General features: G+C 40.9%; 1 protein-coding gene across 1 annotated transcript in view; it reads left to right on the top strand.

Moving 5' to 3' along the window:
• The window catches only part of GUCA1C (guanylate cyclase activator 1C), a 35,207-nt gene extending 22,659 nt beyond the window's left edge, over positions 1-12,548 (top strand). Inside the window, exons 2-4 of the mRNA XM_068425488.1 lie at positions 6,383-6,532; positions 9,241-9,328; positions 12,418-12,548. Coding sequence (XP_068281589.1) covers positions 6,383-6,532; positions 9,241-9,328; positions 12,418-12,548 — 369 coding nt within the window. The remainder of the gene's footprint in view (positions 1-6,382; positions 6,533-9,240; positions 9,329-12,417) is intronic.
• Positions 12,549-26,951: the final 14,403 nt, after the last annotated feature.

The following is a 26,951-nucleotide window of genomic DNA, read 5'->3' as shown; positions in this document are numbered from 1 at the left end:
AGAATGATGAAGTCCAATTTTATTTAAAAATAATCTTTATCGTCTATGCAATCTCCCGTTGAGTTGTGCTACCTGAGTTCCTACATTCCCTGACTGTTTTTAAAACAAAAGGAAGGGTTTAGAGTTTTTTCCTCTGCAGTTACTCAGTGACCAATATTACACATCCAACTGAAGCAATTAGACTTTTCTAACAACATATGTAGGGTTTCTTTGAAAATTTCATTTAAGTGCAAACAAATTAGCATGTACTCTGCAGCTTTCACCGAGCTGAAAAAGCACTTGGAGCACATTACTACCACTACCAGCTAACGCTGTAATTTTGTCACATTACATGAACAGGCAATGAAGATTAACTTTGTACAATTAATCATAATTACTTTTAAATATTACTTGTTAAATTATGATGTAGACAAAGAGAAAAGTAACTTTAATGAGAAACAGTTCAGGAATCTGCTTCTTTTATTTAAAGAAATTTTAAGTATTTTTTTAAAAGTGTTTTTTCCTCTTTATTTCCTTATTAATTATGAATAGAGCAGTTAGAGGCTAGTCCAGGTTTACATTTTCTTCTTTTTTCCCTTAATCATTTAAGTGTTGCTTTGAAACTTTTGAACCTATGCCATCACAACTCACACATTTCTTGGCGACAATGATGTTGGTGAACCATGCTTTGGAAATAATAATTGCAGAAAAAAATGTAGCAGAAATTGGATGATCTGTTTTAACTAACTTGGCTGCAAACTCATGTAATGACAATAAATTGGTGACAAAACATGATCTATAATCTCCCATTTTTTACAGGAATAAAAAAACGCCTGCTAGGTAAAGAAAGTAGAGATTATTAACTTTTTCCTTCCGTGAGGTCCTTTATCAGCTAATACTGAGTAGTTTAGGGAATGATAGTATATCTGTTTAACTTTTGGAAGCCTTCTTGCATACATACCTCGAGACATTAACTCCTAAAAACATTACCTAGGATCACACAAGATAATCTGCCAAATAGAGCATCTTTACCACTGGAAGAGACGTATATCTTCAAAATGCTTTTTCTGGAGGTTTGTCCTGCTACATTCTTGGGTTTGTCAAACAAGAAAAATTTGCTTGAAATGTCAGCAAGAAATTTGCCGAAAAATGCGTTCTGTGGTCACGGCTGCCTTTTTTTAGTTTTTTAAGGCCCCAAATCTTGCAGGTCCTTTTCATCTGGGCAAAGCAGAACCTTGTGTAACAGTCTGGTTGATATAGCCTCATCTCTTTATGTAACAGTGGGTATGCAACTATCAGAAAACCACTTAATGATCTGTAGCTCCTCATTCCCTGCTTCGTTCTTCATCCTTATCTAATAGCCTTTGCTTGCCAAGGGTTTCCCCTCCATGACAAATGCCAACTTTGTTTACTCAGGAAACCCACAGGAGGTCTGGAGCTCTCTCCAAGCCCCAAACTCCAATATCAGACCTTAGGGATGTGTCAAAGTAATACAGTCACAAGCAGCTCTGTATTTCTTCAATAATGCACATGCAGCCTTTGAGGAACAGCTGAAAGTCTTCAGAAGCAAAAAGCAGGCAAGGAAATGGGGGAGGATGAAATGGAGCAAAATGAATTCTCCTTTAGGTTTCTGAGGGTGGAGAAAGCAGTGCTATACTTGAAACGGCAGCTAGAGAGAAAGAGAGAAGCACGCAGGATGGGCTATAAACTTCACAGTTATTCTGAGCTGTCGTAATCTGCTGTTAGATGTGTGCCTCCTGCCTCTGCCTTATGAGGTTTAAGTGGTATTCTGAAAGACAGGGGGTGGGGAGAGAAGGTGGCTTAATGTCCTAAGCCCTAGGTTTGAAATATCTAGACCATCTATATTTGCACACTTGTTAATCCTGATAAAGCCTGTTGAGATATTCTCCTGGTGTCAGCTTGAGTTTAGAGATTTTTTCAGGAGCAAATTTGAAATCAAGACATTGCTTATTGTGTGTAGACTCTTAGTAGGCTCCTCAGTACTCCAGGTAAGACGACAAGTTCACTCCTCATAGGGTTTTGCAGGGACAGAAGTCTGCCCTTTCCACATGCATAGCCGTGGTGTGCTGTGGGAAATGGCTGGCTCACTGTCTTGGTCAGGAAATCACGTCCAGGTAAGAGCCAGGCAGTCAAAATGCTGAGTTCAGATCATTCAGATCGCAAGGGGAGGTTCAGGTTGGACATTAGGAAGAATTTCTTCTTAGCAAGGGTCATTAGACATTGGAATGGGCTGCCCAGGGAGGTGGTGGAGTCACCATCTCTGGAGGGGTTTAAGAAAAGACTGGACATGGCACTTAGTGCCATGGTCTAGTTGACATGGTGGTGTCAGGGCAATGGTTGGACTCGATGATCCCAGAGGGCTCTTCCAACCTGGTTGATTCTGTGATTCTGGCCAAACCTCGAGTTTCCATGCTATTTAAGATCAGCTGTGTATTCACAGTTGACAAGTCAATTATTTTTAATCTGTATGCAAATAGGTTGGAGCTGTGAGAGTTTTTTAAGGACCTGTGAAGATTAGCAAGGCTGTTCTGGGAACTGAAGGATAATGCCCTCCCACGGCTCCAGGGCTGGGCTATTAATTGCTGTTGTGTAACGCTGTGATCCCTCACTGCCTGGCTTTGCCCTCACAGGACACACATCCCTGTCCTCACCAAACAAAAGTAAGCAGCCTCCAGCAGCTGCACATAGGCTGACATTCTGAAGCAAAAACATCTCATAAAAAGATAAAATTAAATTGCTTTCTCCTCAGGAGATCCAGTAACTAATGAACAGCTGAAATTGGGCCTGGGGCCTGGGCAGGGGCAGTCAAGGCTGGTGGTGCCTTCAGGGCCTTGAAGATCAGTTTTATATCATCGCAAATTCTCATCTAGTTTTGGAGCCTCCTTTTGTCTTTGTTTTGTGAAGCAAACTGTTCTGAGTGGCTTAAAAAATCACTCATCAGTGAAAGCAAAACAAGTTACAAAAACACAGCATCTAAGGGCACAAACACATGCACAACCGTAATGTGTCCCTAAGCTTCTAGTTCATCTGGTCAAGCCATTAAGAGACTAAAAAGAAAAAGTATCTATTTTTATTAAGTCTACTATGCTAAGTAGAAAGTCCCAAAGACTTAGGGACATGTAAAAGGAGTTTTGAACCCATCTTTCTGGTGTCTCTCCAGCCCACTCCTCAGAACCACATTAGGAGACTTCTGCCCCCCTGTTTTACACCATATCCAGAGGGGCACCCTGTGAGCTTACCCCAGCTGGCTCTGTGTGTACGGGCAGGGATGGGAGCAGGACTTCACCCCACCTCCAGATGCCCGTGGTATCCCAGTGTAGTTCTGCTGCAGCCAAGGAAGGCAGGGCCAGCACCATACAGACATGGAAAATAAGCCTTCACATACAAGAAATGCATCCATCATCCACATCTGTCCTATATCCTAAGCTGCCAAATAAGGAGGTTTCATCAGCATCAACTCCATTTAATAAAAATATAAGATATTTGCCCTTTGGAATAACAGAGTAAAGCATCAGAAGTAAATTATTTATATCTTCCACCACTAGTAATCAGCTCTGCTTATTATGTTGTTGAGGTTTTTTTTTCATTTTATTTTATTATTATTATTATTATTATTTTTATGGTAGCCCTTTGCTTGTGAATTGCTGACTTCCTAACGAGCAACAGATACTTTACTGTGCACGCTGCACGGAGCAAAGTTTTACAAAGCCTAGAGACACGTAAGGACCTACCTAGATATTTGTATCGTGGATGGTTATAGAGCAGCAGATGGGTAAATCAGCATGACAGTATTCCTTTAATAATACAATAAATGTGTTATGGTGTTATTTGTTGTACTCACAGAACCACAGGATGATTTTAATAGGTTAGAGTTATGATGTTTTTCATTATTTAGTGTACCATTCTGAGACTCTTGGATGCTACTGTAAAAAGCACAGTATTTATCTGAGAAAACTCAGAAACTCTACCTTCTAAGTATTTCTATTCCTGGTGCACTGGCTGCTGAGGTCAACGTGTCACCGGTGGTCTTCGCCTGTCTACAGAATGTGGCTGGGGCTTTCCCAGCAACTACAATTTCTCTCGGGTCTTTTTCAGAGGTGGGAGGTTTTTGACCTTGGCCTTCGGTCCCTTCCTGCTTGGGACAGGCCAAACAATCCACCAGATCAGAATTACTCACCCAAACACACGAAGCTGATTGTTACCTTGTCCAAAGTTCGGATATTTTTCTCAGAAAAACAACAGTGACACCAAGATGTAGAAAAAAAGCAAACAAACTATTTTCCAAAATCCAAAGTGAAATGTAAGGGAGAAAGAAGCAAATTAATCTGGTCATGGACATCCAGCAAGCCTAAAATCAATCTGTAGTTCCAATAAGTAGTATGAAATGCAATAAAAAAGCAGCAATGTGAAATGCAGCTAACCACATTCTTAATAGATCTATCAAACCAGATGATGGAAAAGCAATCAGCAAAAAAAACCTTGCCCTCCAGTAAAATCCTTGATGAGATGCCTCTTGAAATAATACTTGAAAATTGAAGTTCAAGCCGGTGTGCCAAAAAGAAGCATAAAGTTTGCGGTACACGATGTGTCATTTTTTGGTAAAGCATCTGCTTTTAATACTGGGCCTAATCTTGTTTGAAAACTACACGCAGTTACTGCCAGATTTCATTTAATCCCAAACAGCAGTTGAACGGTGTCTGTGCCTTTGCTGTGATTGCAATCAGAGTGAATCCAGCAACCGCAGCAGAACCTGCAGAGTCTGTGAAGCAATGGTCAGTCTGCACAAGTGATGTATGCACCATTTCTGCACGTACGTTGAATCCAATGTGTTTGAAACATTGGATTTACCTCTTCACAGAATCACAGAATTAACCAGGTTGGAAGAGCCCTCTGGGATCATCGAGTCCAACCGTTGCCCGCACACCACCATGTCAACTAGACCATGGTACTAAGGGCAATGTCCAGTCTTAAACCCCTCCAGAGATGGTGACTCCACCACCTCCCTGTGCAGCCCATTCCAATGGCTAATGACACTTGCTGAGAAGAAATGCTTCCTAATGTCCAACCTGAACCTCCCCTGGCGAAGCTTGAGGCTGTGTCCTCTTGTCCTATCACTAGTTGCCTGGGAGAAGAGGCCGACTCCCACTTCACTACAACCTCCCTTCAGGTAGTTGTAGACTGCAATAAGGTCACCTTTGAGCCTCCTCTTCTCCAGTGCCTTCTTCTTAGGTGCCACTCTGCTGAACAGCCTGGCACAGAAATCAAAACAAGCACAAGCATGGCCATGAGGTGCACCACACCTTTACAGGACTTCTTTTCCTTCAGTCTAGTAACAGCCTCAAGGGCAGATTAACGCCTGCTGGTTGCCAAACCTCAACTGGCAAGATGCGTGTTGATGTATGACAATGAAAATAAGTAACATGTTAAACCTACTAGATTCTCATTCAACCTTCTCAGTCACAGGCCATCTGAAACTGATGACAGTCTTTCCAAGGTTTTCCAAGCGATTGGATTCTGACCAACATAAAGATCACAAGATTAAATTTACCAGCTGTTAATTCTTTTTATATGCACAGGAGAAACAGTTGGAGCAAGTACTCTCCAAATTCAGCAACTCTTTCTTCCATCCTCAGCACATTTTTACAGAAACAGAGGAATTGTCACTGTGGCTTACACCACCTTGACAGGTTTCCATCACTAGCTTCAGAGAAGGAAACAGAAAATATGGAATTAAATTGATCTGAAATGCTTTTCCCTATGAATATCCCCCAATTCTCACTATTTAGAGACCAGTTTATGACTTGAAGGCTTTATCTGCCATGTAGAATATATTAGTCAAAGAGACCTGATGTCTATATGGATAAACCACAGTACCTGGGGTTCATGCCAGATTGTTGGTTACCATGTACAACACTTACTACATGATCTCCTAGATAAATAACACCTGGAACAGCTCTGCTGCACTGGAAATCATCTGCAGTTCTGCAGTACCCATATGAATATAAGCAACTCTGCTGTAGACATCTCATTAGTACCAAACCAGATATCTCAGACCCCACCTTTTTCACATGTGGAAGTCAACCACAAAACTGTTTCTCTTCTCCTCGGAAAATGTTAATAACAATTGCTCAGAACAGATTTGCCCCCTCACCCCCACTGCCCCCAGCTTTCAGGGGAGAACAAAACTGCCTGTGCTAACACCCCTTCCTGTAGTGCTTCCTGCTGAGCACGTCCTTCTAACACCACGTGAGATTTCTGTGTTAAGGTGCTTTATAAATCAGTGTGAATTACAGTGAATTCGATGACCCATTTCTGTGAAATTGCCAGAATGAACAGAAAAACGTTGTTAAATAGGTTTTTCTTTTCTCTCTCTCTCTCTCAGGATGGATTTATAGACTTCTTGGAGTTCATAGCCGCAATAAATTTGGTTATACGAGGGAAGATTGACCAAAAATTGAAATGGTATTTTAAGCTATACGATGCTGATGGCAACGGATATATTGACAAAAAAGAACTATTAAGCATATTCACGGTAAGCAAGTTATGACCAATAGCAAGAGCATATGACAGTGCATTGCCCCTGAAATTCATCGTGTGCTGTAAATGGGTTGTCTGTACTTTACCTAATGTTTTACAGTTGTAAAACCAGAATTGTTTTGGCTAGGGACGCCCCTGCCATTAGTCTCTTGCTTATTGAAGTAAACATATCTAAGTAGTATTTTACTTTAAACAATAGTTCTACACATACAATGCCTTACTGAAAGTGAAAAACGGTAGAAACAGTAGAGACATTATTGTGACCAACTATACTATAAGGCAGGGTAGAACTGAAGCAGAATCATGAACAAAACATCTGGTTACAAGTGTTGGTGCCAGTCTGTGGTGGAAAACTGGCTTCTCAAACTGAACTTGCTGCAAGAAGCAATATAGGTGTCATCAAAATATTCCAATATTTTAATTTTTTGAAAGGCTTTTAGATTTGTTTGCTACAAATGCCATTACTCCTATTTTAAAATTAAATTTAGGAAATTCAATTTTATCATTAAATCATGCAGTGACACTTGGATACAAATATTGTAGAAAATTTTGCAGAAAATGGGTACATTTCAAATCCATGAAACCAAAGCAGTGTAATTCTTTCTTTAAAATTATTTCTGTATTTTTCAACTTGCTCTAGTGAAACAGTATTTTGCACTTCAGTAGCTGCTTTCATCCAAAAGGCATGATAGGGTTCCTTACAAGTATAAATTACTTAATACTGCTCCCTAAATGTACAGGACTTGTTACAGATCAAGCTTTTGCTGCAGGAAGCATAAAATCTAAATAGGGATTTAATGTCCTAATAAACAAGGAATGCACTTTGCCTGGATTCTGTATCACTGCTGGTGCCCAGCTAGTCACTGTTAGAGAATTTCAAGAGCTGCTGCCCAAGTCAAAAGGAACTGGAGCCAGGTGGAGCCACGAGGCCAAACAAATAAAGTTGATGCATCGCCTTCTAAATAGAAGCTTTCTAAAGGTAGAAGGAGAGGCTGCATCTCCCAAATTTCTCCTCCTTTAAGACTAATGACATCTTTCTTTTGCAAATACTATCCATCTTTTCACCCAGAGGCAATGAGACGACTGTGTTTTGTCTTGGGATTTATCCGAGAAGAAAATTAAAATCCTTTTAATGTAAAGAAGATTTCTTTTTTCAACTTACCTGGGTTGAAAACCAGTTTAAACCTCTGTGTGTTTTCTTCTCTTTTGGAGTACGAGAACTTTGACTTAAACCTGCCTAAGTCACTTGACCTAGGCTAGATTAAAATCAGTGGGCTCCAAACAAAAAGAAAAATGCAGGCTCACAGCCATTAATGCATTATACTAAGCACCAGTAAACAACGGCTTGTCCAAACAGATATGTCATATCCAAACCACGAATTTAAACCAAAGAAGTCCTATTAAAATGTCATCTGTCCCTACAGCTATGCAAACTTTGGACCAGCAGATCATTATCAACCACCAAAATTCCTTTCAGACAACCATGCGCCCTCTCAGTGTCTTTTAACAGCCCGATTATTTTATTATTTAAGGTGATTCTGTGGTAGTCAGGGAGTCAAGTACTTCAGGAACCACTGCTTTACTCTTAGCCCTCCAACGGCAGACGTGCAACCTTCTTCTGGAGACTGCATCAGGGTCAGACGGATAAAACACCAAAAGTATCTAAATATGAATTAGTAACACAAGCAAGTTTGTGTACCTGTTTTTCTAAAATTCTTGCTGCCTTTTTGAACTTGTTTGTGCAAAGTAAAATAAAAGCAGTGATGGTCAAGAATTCCACATTACTGCTGAATAGGTTTGACTTATGTTTTATTTAAATATAATGAGTTCTAAAATAATATCAGGAATGCTGAAGGAAACAACTGGCACATACAGTGAATTACCTTACACAATACAGCTCATCTCAAGATAATTCAGGTGTAGAAAAAGAAATTCTATAGTATACCCATTACACAACACATATGCATGTGTGTTTATACATATATATGTATGTATTTTCCCAGCCACTTGCTAACTGTGATATTGAGTCCATCTCTGTAAACACAAGCTTGTTGCTTCTGGACCACTGGCTATTAACATATAAACTCCTATTTTATTAACCCGAGTGATCACCATAATGCAAAAATTACTGTCTCAGTGAATGGAATACAATTTTGTAAAAATACTCATGTATACCTTCACTCCAAATATTGGGTCCCTTTGCCACAGTGAACGCTGAGGGAAGACTTCTTTGGAGGACAAGTAAATTCTGCCAACTTCCAGGACTGCAGGCCTGACTTTATTTGTGGTTATTAATAAGTTAAACATGTCTTAATAGAAAAATGACATAGGATTTCTCCTCATGTGCTTTCAGCTGTGAAAAACAATACACAGACCATAGAGCACTCTCCAAAGACACAGAACTCTCTAGGACAAGATAAAAATGTTGGTGTGGAATCTAAAGCGCAGAGCAGAGGTGCCACATGGTTTCACAAGGCCTTCAGAGATATGTAAATGAGTCTGTAATCTTCAGGCTGTGTGATGTTAATTAAATTTCCAATCCTCATTACTGAAGATTTACTTGAACTAGCTCTCTATTTAGCCGTTTTTGAAAAGGCTGGTGAACTGAAGAGCTGTGTCGCAATTACTGCGGTTGCCAGTGTATTGTTTTCACAACTTGATGGAGAAAAAGTCTGAAAGAACTTTCTGAATTTCTGCCTTCAGGCTATCCAGGCTATAAACGGCCACACCGACATGTCTGCCGAAGAGTTCACGGACATGGTATTTCAGAAGATAGATGTGAACAATGACGGTAAGAATCTAGATCTTTCCTGGCGTTGGCAGGGATTTTGCCCCATAAGGATGTGTGGGATCAAGAGAGTAGTTGAACACACTACCCAAGAACTGACTGGTTTAGATGAACTGAAAGCCTGAATCTGTTCTTTACCCATATTACTTCAGCTTTATAGGGAGTGTAAATCAACTGACTCTACTAAGTTGACATAGGAATTACATGCAGTAGGAGGTCGAACATGGGGGTCTTGCACTGTTCGTCCAAAATGCCAGTACTCTGGTTGCACAGCAAAATGAAACTGTGATCAAGGAATTTTTTTTTAGTTTATTTGTGTTGGCTTAATCTATCTAAAATGGATAAGAAAACCAATTAAGATGCATGGTTGCACAGGCTCTAGCATGTTCTAAAGATTGGGCAGCATATTGGATGTCCCTTGAAGGCTGATGGTTAACACATGCTAAGACACATGCTACTGTTTTTTCTCAAAATAACTAGATTAAGCCAACTGGACTTGCATTTTGAAACTAAAACTTTAATTCACCACTTCAGAGTTGTTTCTAATAGAAAACCTGTCACATGTGAATGTCTTCCCGCATACTTCGAATCATGAAGATCCTCCTTCCACTGACAATTACATTTTACATCAATTACTACAATCATTGACAAATTAGGAATATTAGGAAAGCATTGCAGAGCAAAATCAGATGCCAGCCAGGAATTTGGGGCATTTTTTTGTTCACTTTTCTGGTATTATTTGGTGTGTTAACGTTACTGTTAAAAAAGTTGTTTTCAATATATAATCAGAGTATAAACAGTGATTTTGTGATACATGTGAATAAATCATAGAGGATTTTTTCCCACCTGCTTGGCCCACCTTTGGGGTGAAGGCAAATTACCAAAGGATTTCAAATAACATACAGTCATATTCTAGAATCTAAACCAAATTCTATGATTATTCATACTTTGGCCCCTGCTTTGACCATATGTTTACTGAAAGTAACAACCATCAGCCGAAAAAATAACTTACATGCCTTATGTTTTAGCAAAGAAATGCCAGAACATGAATTATTCAGAATTACCTTCATAATACTCCCATTTCAAACTGCTTTCCATAGTTATTTGTTTTTTAAATAGCTGTAAAGAAGCAGGACTGGCTCCGCCTGGGGAGTGGGGCAAATCTTACCGAGTTTAGCTTAAACTATGCTACCTCCTTGTAGCTTCTTATTAAAGAAAAGGGCAACTACACAAATAACTTGCAACGTCCTTCCTCACAGTAAAATACAAGAAATAATCCCATGGTAGTACGGAGCAATTCTGAAAACAAATCTCCTGATGGCTTTGTAATTTCTGTTCATTGTCTCAAGGAAATCTGAGACTCGTCACGGTCGCATGGGCCTGCCAGTTTAACCACATCTCACTGGTACCTGCAGGGGTTTTGTATGCTTGCACGCTGGTATTGGTACTTTGAAAGATACAGCCTGGGATCAAGAGGAGGGAATTCAAGACCAGTTGACCTGCATAAACCATAAAATGATGCAGCGTGTCCATCTGACGAGTCCAGGAACCCCATCCAAAGACCTCAGTCAAAGGCAATAGAGAGGGAAGGAGATGGGAATTAAGGAGTGCCTGGCGTAGAAGGAGAGATCCGAGGAAGTGAGCAGATGAGTGGTAAAGCAGGAGGACGCAGACAAGCGTCCGGAGACGGCTTGTTCTGTCTCTGCTCCTGGGATGACTAACTAAGGGCATTGGTGTTGAAAGAGGAGGCACAAACATCCTCAGGGCACTGCAAAACAGGCCCTGGAGAGGGCCGTACTCCTCTCACTGAAGCCTAAGAGACAGGACTTCCATCAAATGACATCTTTGCCCTTTAACAGTGTGTATATGAACCTGCCCACCAGTGCAGTGAGGACCCCTATGACTAAAGAGGAAGCAGCCTTTTCTGCCCATGGGCAGACAGTGGCTTTCACATTTTTCAAATGCTGATCATTTTCCTTTTTCACATCAGATGGAGCTTCCAAGATTGTGATGAACAAAAACCAAAACACAAAAAAAAAACTCTGGGGAGTACTTAAATCCAAAAGCAGCCAAAAGCCATCTAGCTAAACATCCACCAGAAGTGCAAGTAACTTGAATTTCTGCTCCCCTGCACCCTGGGGCCCTAAGTCATCCAGCAATCTTCCTCTTTGCCTGGCCTCTTGTCAGTTCTTATTTCAGTGAGAAATCATTCATAGTTGTGATTTTAACAAGAAACTTTAAACCGTTCTCAGAGGAAAGGATCAAGCTCTTCCTACTAAACCAGGCTCTGTTTCCCCTTTCAGAGAAAAACAGTATCACTAGAATAACTTCTAACCAGAGAATTGTGGACACTGCTGTGTACCACGCGAGCAGACCCATGACTACGACTGGCCTTTGCCTTTGCTGACAGGGAAGAGAGCAGGAAAAGAGGAAAAATGCTAAACAATATTCCTTCCTGCTCCTCAATAAAAGAGATTTTATAGTTGTCTCACAACTTCCAAGGAATTACCTGATTTTAACACGAGCCCAAAAAATCATGCTCTAAACGACCATTTCAGTTGCTTGGAAGAATTTATCTAATCAAACCACTTAACTGATTTTTTTTACTACTTCTTATCGTGGCTCTAAATAATCCTAGTAGTCAACACAGGGAGTATGCCTGGTAATCCTCAGCAAATCATGCTCTAATCTCCGTTAAAACCAGCTATAATATAAATTCCAGTTAACTCAGTGAGAACTGGTCCATACATCTAAATTCAGCCTTGATACGGGCTTCATTAGAGCCCTTTTGGGCTTCATTAGAGCCCTTTTTGACACGTTTCTGTCACCATATACACTGAGGACTCATAGTTGTCCTAGACTTCCGTGAAAGGTGTGTTTGATCTCTTTTAACAGAAAAAAAAAGCAAGTCTGGGTGCTAGGACCTGATGCAAAGTGGGAAAAGATGAGGAAAATATTCTGCCTGCGTTTGCCTATCAGCAGAGAATGGGGAACATTCCTGAGGGATTCGTTCTGGCACGAACAGCCTTGTCTTGGGCCGAGAGGGATTGCTGAGTTCCTCGGTGCCTAAGGAGTATCTGATTTCCTTTCAGGGGAACTGACTTTAGAAGAATTTGTCAATGGCCTGGAAAAAGACGAGGACCTAATGGAATTGATTACGAAAAGTTTTGACCTTTCCAACGTACTCAAAGCCATACAGAGCGGCAGGAGACACAGCATCTGAACGATCCAGCGATGGATGTGGCATCCGTGTCATCATTTCCAGGAAGATAGTATTTGATACACTCAGAGAGCTTGATGTCATCAAAGCCTGCCCAGGCAATATCAAGCAGCCTGCTCCAGGAGTAACAATTTTTACTCTTGACTCTATATCTCTCCTTTTTTCTTTTCTCTTTTTTCTCTTTTCTCTTTTCTCTTCTCTTTTATTTTCTTTTCTTTTTTCTTTTCTTTCTCTTTACTTTTCCTTTCTTTTCTTTTCTTTCTTTTTTTTTTCTTTATTCTTTCCTTCACTAACGACTGTGGCAGCCACAAAACACAAATCTTTGCCCAGATACAACAGAAAAGCTATTATTTGATGCAGTATAAATAACTTCTTTGATCTCTATGAACACTGTTCAGAGTAATCAATAAAACAATGAAAATATCTCAAAATGAAACCTTTCTAGAAGACACGGAGTTAATAGATTTCTTCTTTTAAGTATGAGTTCTTTAACCTACTATCTGAAGTGTGGACATAAACTTCCAGGTAGGACTGATCAATTAAGAATGAAGCCCGGATTGCGTTAATTTAACATTTGCTCTAATAGGTACTCAAAATTGGAGTAGATTCTCTGGGAAACACCTCAGCCAGCTTAATATTCCCGAGATGTGCATCCTCCTTAACAGGCTGTCACTCTTGATTTTATTACATCTGTAAATTAAAATAATGTGATGCTTTGATGGTTTGGGCAGGATTCAGCTACTGTTCTTTCAAATTAACCTTTTACAGAAGTGCTGGAATGAAATTTTGTTACCTTTGTAGAGTAAAATTAGAAATTCAAAGAATTGCTAAAACCAATCACTTTGTAAGCACTCTCTTTTCCCAGAGATTTGTGTCCTTTGACTTGTGTGTCCTCCTTTTCAAAACAATTTGTTTTCACTGGGCTCTTTGCCATGGCTGCGTGAGACAAAAGGTAAGAGGTATCGTGACTAGCTCCTGCTGATAGGACCGCTGGCTTCTGCCAAACAGACTGTGTAACAGCTGAATTCTTCCTGCCTTTTCCTGGCAGGGAGCACTAATTTAAGTCTCTTTGCCCTGCCCTGATAGCTGGGCAAAAGCTTTTAGCGATTTAGCCTCTTTCAGACTTCTGCCTTCTTTCAAACTGGGTTGCAATTGTCTCCGAACGCAGCAGCTGTTAGGAGTGCAGGGAAGGCATTCAGAGATGGCGTGATCACATATCCCTCATTTTCTTAGGAAAACAGGCTAAAAACAACTCAACCTTACTTTATAAATAACAGGACTAATTCTATGAGCTGAAACAGAACTGCGTGAACTGTCTGCAAAGGGAAAATCATAGTTCTCTGGTTCTGTTGGGACTGATTCTCTCTCAAGCCTGCAAGAAGTTTATCAAATTACTACATTATATATCATAAGCTCTTCTTGGCTGACAGTGCCCTGCAGGCGTCACACTGATGTTAGTTACTGTTAGAAGCACCAGCTTTATGCAAAGTAATTTGTGCATGGATCGGTGCAGGCTGAACGAAACAATTATGAAGACTTCAGTATGAAAATGCTTTTCTTCCAAATTCACTTCAACTCCATGTCCATGTGCACAAGAAATGTGCTCCGTCATCTGCAATTATCATCCCAGGTTCTGGTTTGATCAATGGAATACTATGGAGTATGCAACATGCATCGCTTGACATTATAAACTGTTCTGACATTATAGTTCTGACATTTGAATCTTTTATATCCTTTCCAAAAAAAAAAAAGAGAGAATGATGTATGAGATTGCTGGTGGTTAAAATTTTAAGTTCTTGTATTTATTCATCATTGACACTTTAGTATGTCATTGTCAGTACCAGTTTTCTCACATCCAGACTTCAAAAAATCCCTTTTCTTAATCCAACGCTTTTGCGTTTAGGTCCTATGAGGGTGGCATCCTTCAGAACTGGCTTTAAAATATTTAAAATAAAATGGTCCAATCTAAGTGATTTGGGTGTATGGGAACACCTGTGTTTTGCATTTTTGCTTTTAGACTAATTAAGTTATGGACTTTGAAAAATTACTATTATCTATGTACACAGACACTTTTTTTAATAAAGGGATTTTAAAGAGAGTATTTCCATTTAAACTTGCCTAATTCTTCTGTGTAACTGTAATTATATGAAGTGAATTACCAATTCAGGAGGAATGTTGTGTTGTATTAAAAAAATCATGTATGTAAGGAAATTCTTAGCCATTTTTTTGTTAAACTAAATTTTAAAGGAGTAGCTGACACGCTTATTTTCCACACTTTAATCTAAAATCATTTAGCAGAAACCTGTGTAATTAAGAAGCAAATATCTTTGCTGTTTGATGCAGATGCAGCTGTGACTGTCTGGAGAAGCTGGGCTGCCCGTATCATCATCACAGGGGGATAGGTTTTAATTAAGATAGATGTGTACCGAGAATGGCTAATGATTTTGTCACCATATTCACCTTGGAAAGAATCACAGGTTTCAAATTCACTCTGTGCAGCTGGGTGAGTTTTGCCAATCAACAGGGTAATTGGTAGTTTCTCTTCTAATATAAGTTCTTTTACTGTTAAGAAATCCTTATTACTTTATGTCCTTTTTATTGCATCCAGACAGCTAAAGGTAATTAGTGTGACAGTCTCCTTTTTCCAGCAATTCTTAGCTGTCCTAAAATTAACTCCTTTTCTTTTCTAGGAAAATAAGCAGGTGCTTTTTCTTCTGAGAACCTGGGAATTCAAAGCTACAAGCAAATTGCCTTTTCTTGTAGATCAATTGCTTAAGCATTAACGGGCATGATTAAACCTTATGCCATAGTTATGCATCCCTGACTGTGGTGTGGAAAAGATCTCACAGCCGCATTTCATTTTTGACCTTATGTAAGATCAGCTGTACCATACAGACCACAACAGCTAAATATTCAAAGCTCAGGTTCCCTGTGTGCAGGACATATGTCCATTTACTTGATACTGGCTTGAGATTTTCCACATGAAAAGACTTCTAGAAGTCTTGCATGATTATAGAAATTGATGAAGGTATCAGGGAGGGATTTTTAAACACAGTTTTAAAAACTTCTGCTAAATACAGTAGAATATTCTGAAAATAGGAAATGCATGTAGCTTTATACTGTCACTTTTGACCTGGTCTTATTAGAAAGCTGAGGGAGAAAACAGCTCAAGGATGTGATTTTAACATGGCAAAAATCTAACTGACTTGAGGTTGGAAGAGCTCTGTCTGAATAACAAGCATAATGACCCATCTCTGGCTGGAACAGGCTCTTTTCTCCAGTCCCTGCCCAACCTGTCTCCATCATCAGCGTTTCTACATTAATAACCAGGATTTGGTGAACCCTTGCCTTATTCTCCAGTAAACTGACAACTTCTGCTGACCTAAAGATTAGGAAAGGAGCCACTGGTCAGGTGGTACATGTACCAGGCAGGGAACTTTTTACTTCTACAGCTCAACTGGGACACAGAGCAGAAGACAAAGCTCCAGCTTTGAATGGATCAACTTGAAAAGTGATGTCTTATGCTTCGGCCTGCACTAATTTTTGCCTTACAGCAGCCATGTGAGAGAAGGTTCAGCCATCAAAGGTAACTTTGCTGCCAAAGAAAGTTGTTCTAAAAGTTTTTGTGTATCAATACTTGATTTTTATTTCCACCTTCTCTGCAGTAGAACTGTAAGAGAATTTAAGACAGCTCACAACTGTCACAGTTGTTACTGTGCTTGCAAACAACACCGTAATGAAATACTAGCATTTGAGTTGCCAAATCATCAAATACTACTGGCTCCAGATTGAAAGCCTAGTTGCTTTTAGTAAGGCCTGAACTTCTCCTCTCATTTAAAGCTTCTCTGCTTGCAAAAAACATAGACTAACCTACGTCCCATGCAGAACACCAGAGAGACGGGGAGGGCGGATGGGAGTGAGCCACAGAACACCCAAAAAGACCATGGGGAAAAAGAAGCAGAGGAAGAAACCTGACGAGGGACAGGAGGTAATCAGGCCCCATGAAAGGGACGTCATGGTGTGACCACCTCTGGCTCTAAGGGACATGCTCTAGAGGAAAGTTCAAATGTCAAAGTATGGAAGAGAGGAAAAGGAGAAGAGACTAAGGCTATGAAGAGGCATGTTCATGTTGTGACTGTTCTGTGCCTCAGATGATACTTGACAACTCAATTGCTTCTACAAGCGCTCAATAAAACGCTAAACAGAAAGTATATAGTATTTCATTTGAGACTCTGTCCAAGATTTGGCTCTCCTTGCTACCCTAACAGGTTTAGAAAACTTTTCCAACAATGCACTGTTGAAGGTAGAGCCCAAAAGAGGTCACCCACACTACCCTGCATGTGCCTATTGCAGTTTATTTCTCAAATACCAAGGGAATTAAGCACTCAAGATGTCTTCTGTTTCGTCACAGAGGATGTTCAAGAGCCCAGCAAAACAAATGTATCTTTCGTTGTTCCTCTCTCTGTTATTTTCATTAGCTGTCCAAGTTAGTAAGGTACCAACAGGTGTGTTGGCATGCAGAATTTTGCATGCTGTGGAAAACTGTTTATTTAGGAAACAGTAATTTCTTCCCACACAGGTCACTAAGCACCCTCTGAATGGCAATGATACTCAAGCACTGTTTTTCACAACTGAGTCTGAGCAACTGATCTAAAGGGAAAATGGTTGGTATTCCGTTCTCCTACACCATGAGCCATCGAGTCTTCTGGCTTTTGAATATACAGAGCAATTACAGATCTTTTAAAATCCACCTTTCTTGGAAAACTCAAAGTACACTCAGAATGATAAATGAATGTGGACTTGTGGATTGTTTGTGGTCCTATATAAGTCAGTGATCCCACTGATTGCAAATCAAAACAGAATTTCTTCACGCTAACATCTAAAGAACATATCAAATTCTAGATTTATTCAGAATCTTATTAGCCTTTTATGCCGCAGAGCATTTCTGTGGGCAACTGCAGAAGAATGTAGGGAAGGAATGAAACAAGTATTTTGAAAACACTTAAAAAAAAATGAGTAATGTATTAGTGCCATGATCGTTTTCCTTTTAAAAATAAACGACATTTTCATGGAAAGCGTTGACTCAGTTTTGAGTGTATCAAAAGAAACTAAACCCTCATCAGGCTCCAGGCACAGCTTTTCATTCTTAGCATCCATTCGCATGTTCCTTCCATCCCCGTCCCCAGAGCAATAAAAATGATGTGATTTTTTTTTTTTTTTAACACTGGCAGCATACCTCTGGCACACAGCTTTAATGATTCTGGGCAATATGGGAAGAGTTTGCACTTTTCCTACTCTTTTTATATAAATTACAAATATTTGACAAACTGCTTCTATCCTGGAGGGTTTCAAATCCCCTCAGATTTAAAACACAGCTCACTTCTAAAAAGCTGCTAGCTTAGAGGAAAAAGTTGAACATTTGCAATTAAACAGGTTTTATTGTTCTTTCATTGTTCCTTTATTATACTGAAGGTGCTTATGTCAAAAGAGGATCTTTATTCCCTTGCCCTCATTTATTTTTTAATTAGGTCAGTCTTCCCTTTGCTATCCTGTTCACCAGCTCAGTCTCTAACGGCTGTGTCAGCTAGCAATCACCTTCTGGTGAAGATCATCAAATTTAGTCATCTTCTAAGTAATGCAATGACTTCCAATAACATTCCATAAAGAGTGAACATCAAACAGTTTGCAAAACACAAACTATAACTTATGACCAGAACTACCTCCAGGCAGAATACTTTTTCAGTCTTCCAAGAAAGTTTGGGCTCTTTGCTAGAACTCCAAAGTGCACAGGGAAAATAACCAGGGAGGTTCAGGTTGGACATTAGGAAGAATTTCTTTTCAGAAAGGGTTATTAGACATTGGAATGGGCTGCCTAGGGAGGTGGTGGAGTCACCATCTCTGGAGGGGTTTAAGAAAAGCCTGGACATGGCACTTAGTGCCATGGTCTAGTTGACAGGGTGGTGTCAGGGCAACGGTTGGACTCGGTGATCCCTGAGGTCTCTTCCAACCTGGTTGATTCTGTGATTCTGTAATACACAAAAAAAATCCAAGCTTCTTAATTATCAGTCAATTTTTTCTATGTATCTAAGCTGGTGAGGTTCCCAAGCACCCAAGTTAGGAGCTGACTTGCCTTAGACAGGCAGTGGAAAGAGGAAGCTCTTGTAGCAGTAGGTCAGTTCATCAGAACTACCATCTGAAGAAGCTGATATAAATAATCAAGCAAAATAAAGGCACAGTGCTGCTCCCCAAACAGGACATTCTGCCTGCCAGGGTTAGTAAATGCTTCTGAAGAACACAATTATAAATCTTAACTTGTTCCCAGGACTAAAGGGAAGTGCCGACCAATGACCTTAAGACAGTCCAAAGTGAGAGTGGACGTGTAAGAAATTACTGTCTTGCGGGTACAAAAGTTAGAGAGAAGTAGTTCAACAACTAAACTGTATCATTGTTTCAGATGGAAGAGAAATCCTCAAAGCAAAATCCTCCTAGCCCCAAGAGTTTTTCCTGAAAGTGTGGAGTCACCATCTCTGGAGGTGTTTAAGACAAGACTGGACATGTCACTTAGTGCCCTGGTCTAGTTGACAGGGTGGTGTCAGGGCAACGGTTGGACTCGATGATCCCAGAGGGCTCTTCCAGCCTGGTTGATTCTGTGATTCTGTGTGATGGCAAAGTATGTTTGAGGTAAGAGAGTCTGCTGCTGGCAGGAGGGACTATTTTACATTAAGAGCAAGCAAATTGGGTATGAACGGAGTACGATGGGTTGTTTTTCCATGTCTGTTTTCCTCTTCCCACTGTTTTGGTCTGCTGGTGGCTGAACTATGGGGTTTTTTTCCCTCCAGATTCTTTGTGTTTTTTTCTACTTGCCCAAAGTGCTACTGGAAGGGAGAGGGAGAGGGAGTCAGAGCCTGAGAACAAGCAGGAGAGGACAGATAAAAAGCGGTTTACTCACAGACGTGCTACTCCTGCTGCTTATTCTCATTTCTTTCCTTTCTGCTTTGCATTGACATTCAAGGTGCATTGAGAAGATGAACTTTCCTGTTTACTGGAGAAATATAATAAAGCATCTTTTCCTGTATATCTAAACCAGAGACATCTGGAAATGAGAGCCATGGTGCAAGGAGGCCTTGTGACACTATTCCCATGACAAGGCTCTGCTTATCAGACCGAGAGAAGCATTTCATATGTTGTGGTAATTTGCAGTAAAAATTGCTACAGATGGTGTTAGTTAGTATTTGTGGAGTTTATGAGATTAGTATTTGGCTGCAGATCTAGCTCCACATGTTTCTGTGATAGCAATAAGAGTGCAGAGATAGAGAAGCCTGATAAACATAAATTTTTTCTTAAAGGAGGTTTTGTTGACAATCAATTTCACTATAACCTCTCATAGCAGTACGGTGAGCAGATACAGTGAGCTATAAAATACAGCTCTAATTTCCACTCTAAAAGTAATCCTAATCTATATCTGTAGATGATTCCTGGTCAGCTTTTGTTTTCCCACATGCTGCTCATCTATGTGTGGAATCACTTTTTAAAACATATAAGCAAGAGCTACAATCCCTTGACTAGGAGCTCCTTTGCTCCCTCCCAGCACCCATCTCCTTGCTGAGATGATCTTACCCCCACCTCACAGCATAAATCTGTGTCCACGTTACCAGACCTTCTCTAAACACAGATAAATATCTACGCAAATAAATGTTAACCTCCTGCATCATAAGAGTAAGGCAGAAGATTAGTGCAAAGCAACACTTTGACTGTTTCATTCCCAGATAAATTGGGAAAGGGATTAGTCTAAATCTTCCTGTTGTATTTTTTTTCATGTAGGGTGATGTAGTTCCTCCCCGTTGTCCTGAGAAAAGGGCCTCCCAGCATCCACATTGTGTGCATCTGTTGATGGTTCAAGAAAGTTTTCCAGGCTTTCCCTGTTCCTCTTGGCCCTGCTCCTATTTGTACACACCTCCACCCAAGCTACCCCCATCAATGCATCACAATGTTTTACCTTCTACCCAGCACTTTGCTGCCAAGTCTTTATTTTCTTCTGCAACCCAATCCTTCAGGCAACTTCACACAGACCCTATTTTAATTTTCAAGCCTTCTTCACATGTGCAATTTCTTCCCGCTTCCTTGAAGAGAGACGACAGAAGAAGGAAGGTCAGAAATTCAGAACTCAATGCATCCTGTGTGCCTCAGAAGTGATAAGCCACCCAAAGAAAAGTGAAGCCTCCATGTCCAGATGGATTTAACTCCTTGCTTTGAGATCCACAGCGGTCAGAAGTCAGAGGTTTGAGACAAACAGGACATGCCTGTAAAGCTATGCTGCCCAGTGACCCCATTCACAGCCATGAATCCTTATGAGCTTCGTAACAGGTGAAGGATGCCCACCACGCCTTACTTTGAGTAGGATATATGTGAGTTACAGAATCACAGAATCAACCAGGTTGGAAGAGACCTCTGGGATCATCGAGTCTAACCGTTGCCCTCACACCACCCTGTCAACTAGACCAGGGCACTAAGTGCCATGTCCAGGCTTTTCTTAAACACCTCCAGAGATGGTGACTCCACCACCTCCCTGGGCAGCCCCTTCCAATGGCTAATGACCCTTTCTGAAAAGAAATTCTTCCTAATGTCCAACCTGAACCTCCCCTGGAGAAGCTTGAGGCTGTGTCCTCTTGTCCTATCACTAGCTGCCCGGGAGAAGAGGCCGACTCCCACTTCACTACAACCTCCCTTCAGGTAGTTGTAGACGGCAATAAGGTCACCAAAGTTGTACAACACATAGGCATACACGCCAGGTAACTCTGATTTAACCAGGTATCTGCCATACAAAAATCCCTGAGAATACAGCAGCACCGTTGAGGGCTCCCAGGTGTGCACAGAGGGAGTCCGTGCCCTGCACAACTCTTGCTGATGCTACAGCCCAGCTATCTGGAAGCCAGCTGAGATACTGCTGCCCCTGCTACGTCCGTATCTCCCCTTGCATGACAGACCCAGCAACACTTGACGTCCATAAAGCTTGGAAGAGAAGCAGAAGGCCAAAAGAGGAGGGGAAATAATAGCTCAGGCATAGCTCTGTTTTCTTTTTGTCCTCCACAGCAGCCAGTCTAACTTACAAGCGTGTGAATCTTCACAACCGCAGCCTAGAAAAACCATTTCCTGTTTTCTCCCAGCAAGCACTGACTTCTTCTGTGTTCTTAAACCACATAGAGCTTTTATAACCAGACACTGCCACACACCTGCGCCGAGACATGCCATCCTGAAAATGGCCTTTCCCTCTCTGCATACAGCAGCTCTCTCAGGCAACTGTGAATGTTGATGAGCAGTTTTCTAACACGGGCATGGACACATCCTTCTAATGAAACTAATCCTTCCTAGCTGAGGAACCGTTACAATTCCATCTGGTTTGAGCAACCAGGCATATGTTGTTGAATCATTCAGACCAAATATTTATTTTGACCACTTCAAAATACCTTGCGGGCTAACCCTGCTTTGCCCAGCTCTTCGTTAAACAATTGCAAATGAGAAACATTCAAAAAACTCACAGCTTGTTGATGCGTAATTTGTATGCTCGCAGTAGAGAGGGCTATGCATCTCTGCTACATTATTTGCAATGAATAATTCCACCATTTGGTACAGATGCAGAGTGTTGGAAGTTACAGAACATTATGGAAATGTATCTTTCATCCTCAGGAGATGGGAGAATTTTAATTCCTGGCACCGAAGGCAGGCTTGAATGAGAATATGATTAAACTTTTATAACTACTTGATGTTTTCTTGGCTCAATCAATACTCTTTTCAATAAGCCCTTGGCCTGTTTCAGAAGCACTGCCAATATTTGTTGTTCAGTAAATGTGGTTTTATTTTTCACTCCCACTGATCTGATCAACAGAATGACATTGATCGCAATGAGAGCTGTGTTCAAACATTTTAAAACAATTTAATCTGCTCATGCAGGACAGGGGTTAGGTAGCCATGCTGATTACAGCACATCTTTTAGTGGCCCGTTACAGATGAGTATGCTTTGATATCACGTCCAGTGTATCCAACTGCAATAGTTCGTTTGTGCAAGCTGGCAGGAATGGATGGGGTCATGCAGAATGGTTGCTTCCTTTCTTCCCAAGGAAGACCTAAAGGAACACGACAGGTAGGCATGCGTTCCTCAGGAGGACGAGCATACTGGGGATAGATCCGGAGCCTTCCATCCTGCTGTGTGTGAAAATACTCGGGGCAATCGGCTACAATTATTTAGATGTTAATACTGTCAAGCAGAGGGATGCTAGGCTAGAATTTAGGATGTGCCTACAGCCTGTTCACCGATGTGCCAACGGCAAGTGCATAACCTTGGGCAAATCCCTTGGGCCTATGCCTTGGGTCAATAATTCTTATTATGTTCTTAAAAATTCTTAAAAGCAAGCTCAATAATTCTCATTATGTTTTGTGAAACAGTTTGACATCTATGCAAGAGAGCTGCAATGTGACTGTTGAGTTGTGGCATTCATTCAGCACATTGGTGACACTCAGCTCTTTGCCAATCCAGGCAGGAGCTACTTCTACAAAATGCCAGAGAGAGTGAAGGGTTTGGAGCAAAAGTCAATCCAGACAGTTTCAGCTGATTCTGAGAAATTGAGGAAAGTGGTGAATAGTGAAAGGGGCAAGAATAGCTCGCTCCTTTTCAAGAAAATTCTCATTCTTTGCTTCAATGGTAGTGCAATCCTACCAGGTCTGATTCCTGAGCTTTGTGCCCTGAGTCCTCAATGACAAAAAGTGACTTTTCTTCTCACTTCTCCACTTCCACGTGTGATGGAAAAGAGGATTGACCATTTCAAGGGAATTGCTGTCCTAGTAATTGCTTGTCCCTCTATTCACAGACATGGTGGTTGAACTTGGGACCTGCCTTTAGAAATGAGCTTACAGTCAGACATACTTCAGTGATCAGAAGGTTTCAGAAGTAACCAGGTGCTGTGAGTGGAGCTTCCCCAGCAGCCAAGCACCCACATGCACCCCAGTGGGACAGGGGAGAGAACAGGAAGAGTAAATGCAAGAAAACTTTTGAGTCAAGATAAAGTTGAGCAGGTGAAGGAAAGAGGGGGGGGAAAAAACCCTACAAAAACCAAGTGATGCAAAGGCAATGACTCACTGCCTCCCACAGGCAGAGGTCTCCGAGCAATGGCCAACATGGAAGAAAAAAAACCTCACCACCTTCTTCCTCTACCCCAGCTTTTATTGCTGAGCATGACGTCATATGGTATGGAATATCCCTTTGGTCAGTTTGGGTCAGATGTCCTGCTGTGTCCCCTCCCAACTTCTTGCACAGCCCCAGCCTACTCATACTCACTGGTGGGGAGGAGGCAGCAGAGTGAGGAAAAAGAGAAAGCCTGGTGCTTTCAAGCACTGTACAGCAATAGCCACATAATTAATGTCTTACCAGCACTGTTTTAGCCACAAACCCAAAACACAGCACCACAGGGCTGCTGCGAAGGAAGTTAGTGCCATCCTGGCCAGACCCAGTACACCAGGAAAGAAATGAAAATAGCAAAGTGCCATTCTGGCAGAGGACTGATTACACTGGAACTGATTAAATTACTCCCTCACAAAATTAAATAAGCTTTTCAGGGTAGTAAACATCCTTCAGAGAGCGAGCGACCCAGCAAGGGCAGTCTTAGAGTCTGCTCCAGTTCTCTTCCAGTAGGCCTGCACACAACGTTCAGAAGTAGGGAGCTAAATAACGTTACTCAGCCCAGTGCCATGTTTGGGAGCTTAGCAAAGTATTTCGCAAGATTTTTTATGGTTTCCTGGTGGCCAACTGTGGTTGTTTTTTTGGTTTGCTTTCTTTTATGCTTTTTATAAGCAGAGTTATGGAGTGTTTGGGCGTGTTTAATTATGATAAGGTTTGGAAACAGTTGTCTGTTTAATAGACACTCATGCAGGGACTGCCTTATGTGAAGGAACGAATTTGTGACTTTGGGTAGAGTAGTGAGTAAGGAGGAATAAAATACCACTTTCTAGAAGAGCAGGGAAGGCAGGGCTCCTCACAGAGGCCATGGCACACAGTGCCTGCTGCAGCATCTGGTGTGCTGAGTAACTTACTGTGGGGTTTTCCTGGGATGCTCACGCTCCCTTTTCCACAGGCAGCCAGCTCTTCTGCATCCCTACAGCTACTCCTCCCTCCGCACTTCTCAGGGGTTTTTCACAGCCTCTGAATCTCTAATCGTATTCACTGAGTTGACACAAGCTGAGCTGTGCAAGGGTTTCTGGAAAAGAGCAGTTATTTTATGTTTTCATACTCCCTTGTACAAAGAGTGAGAGCAGCATGCAATCCGGAAGAAATATCCTGAAGAGAGATGAGTTTGTCATTTCAATAGCCAATGTGATGTTTTGGCTGTATCTGAAGATCAACATTTACAGAGAATAGATGTGTAAATCGCTTTTTATATGGTTCTTCAGAGGTTGCTTTCAGAAAATTATTTACTATTACAGATGCCAACGTACTCAAAGATATTGACTGACTGGAGAGAGTTCAGAGCAGAGTAGTAAAAATGATCACTTAGTGCAGATGTTTTGATTTATAAAAAAAGTGATTAAAAGATTAAAGGGATAAAATACAGCTTGAGGCTGGGCTAATAGATGAGCTGGAGAGGACACAGCCCTCTCTAAATATGAATAAACACCATGAATAAAACAATTACATACAGCAGTGTACCACAGGGTGAGCAATGGCACACACAACTCAGTCCCACAAATCTTTCTTCTATAAGCTAAATTAATCAAAGAGAAGCTGAGGTTAAATCTTCTAACCAACATTTCTGCATAGACCTACTCAATAGAATTGCAGAAGGTGTGGAGCTTGGACAGAACAGAGGATGAGCTTCAAGTACTATACAGGCATCCAGTGTTTTTCTTGAAATGTCTGTGGTTTTGCATCATATTAATTCACAATATCGTCTTTTATAGCAAAAAAAAAATGACACAATGTTCATTGTTCACTTAATCACAAGATTAAAAAGATCCTGGCTGTCTTCATACCAGAGGAAATTTCCTGCTGACATCAGCATGCCCTTTCTCAGTGGCAGAGCAGGAGTGAGAACCTATCTCAGAGCAAAGCTGCAGAAGCGTGGCTGTGGACTGACTGTGGGACCAGGACATTTTCACCTCTCTGCTGGTGTTGTCCAAGACCCGTGCTTCCTCATCGCACACAGCACAACTACACCTTTACAACCCAGCCACCCCCACTCAAACAAGGACTACAAAACCATACCTCCCAGTACTTAGCTTATTTGTGACTTCAGAAATAGTTCTAATGATTTATTAAGTATCTTTATTGGAGTAGAACCTAAGACAAGGACTTTGTTACGCTAGGTGCTGCATAAACAAAAAACAAATGGGTAGTCCCTGTTAATTTACAGTCTCGATAATTAAGCAAGGGACAGCAAGCAAGAGACACAAAAAGTACAGAGAAGCACTAAGAAAAGACAGGCCATTCTCTGGTCACACAAGATAAACGACAGCTGCTGTTTCCTATAGGGACCTTAACATGAAGGTTTTAACATTATGGGGTTTTTTTGTTTCCTTTCTTTTGCTTGTTTACAGTTTGATGCACTACCTTGCTTTGCAGTCTGCACAAATGCATCCTCTGGGCAAAAGCATTAGCTAACATTTGTTGACTTTGTGATTCCTAAGGTCATGGAGGTGGAAATTATTGGTTATACCTTATCAAATATACCAGTACCAGGATAGATTTCATGAACAACTGCTGAATGCCACTCTCTTTTTCTCCCAGGGGTGGTAGAAGAAATTCTTTGCAATTGAGTGCTCCTGTCACTCTAGTGAAGTGTAGCATGAATTCAAAACAGCCACAGGTTGGCTGAAAGACTGATCTATCAATAAGAATGAAATAATAGGAACATGCCCTTATTTTCCTAGGTTAGCGATTACCTCAAACATAAAATGTTTGGGGCTATTTCTATTATTTCTAGTATAAAATTATGTATCAAGCAATTAGAAGACATTAAGGTTGTAAAATGAGTGACTCCTAAGCTAGGGAATGTCAGAGGCAAGGAATTAATGTCATCTTATGTGTGCACTGATTCAATCTTTAATTATCAAAGCACTGCAAGGGGATCACAAAACCCCACAATGAAGGCCATGACCCTAAACCCTAGAGTGAAAAACCAGACTTTATGATGCTTTTTTTTCCCACCAGCGACTTTATGATGCATCTTTTTTCCATGGGAATGGCACTTTGTTGAAATAACTGAATAGTTAGTTATCCAGTACTTCCTTTCATCCTTCTTTAAGTGTGGGGCTTCAGATCTTTTTTACTACACATCATCTAAAGCTTGCCCTGAACACATATAGACTTACTTGTCTACTATTAAACTTCCTACCAATATTCTGACCTATTCCAATATTTGA

The sequence above is a fragment of the Nyctibius grandis genome, chromosome 2 (genome assembly GCF_013368605.1).
Source record: "Nyctibius grandis isolate bNycGra1 chromosome 2, bNycGra1.pri, whole genome shotgun sequence".
NCBI classification, from domain to species: domain Eukaryota; kingdom Metazoa; phylum Chordata; class Aves; order Nyctibiiformes; family Nyctibiidae; genus Nyctibius; species Nyctibius grandis.
Note: the sequence above shows the minus strand (reverse complement) of the source record. Positions and strands in the feature narration are given on the sequence as shown.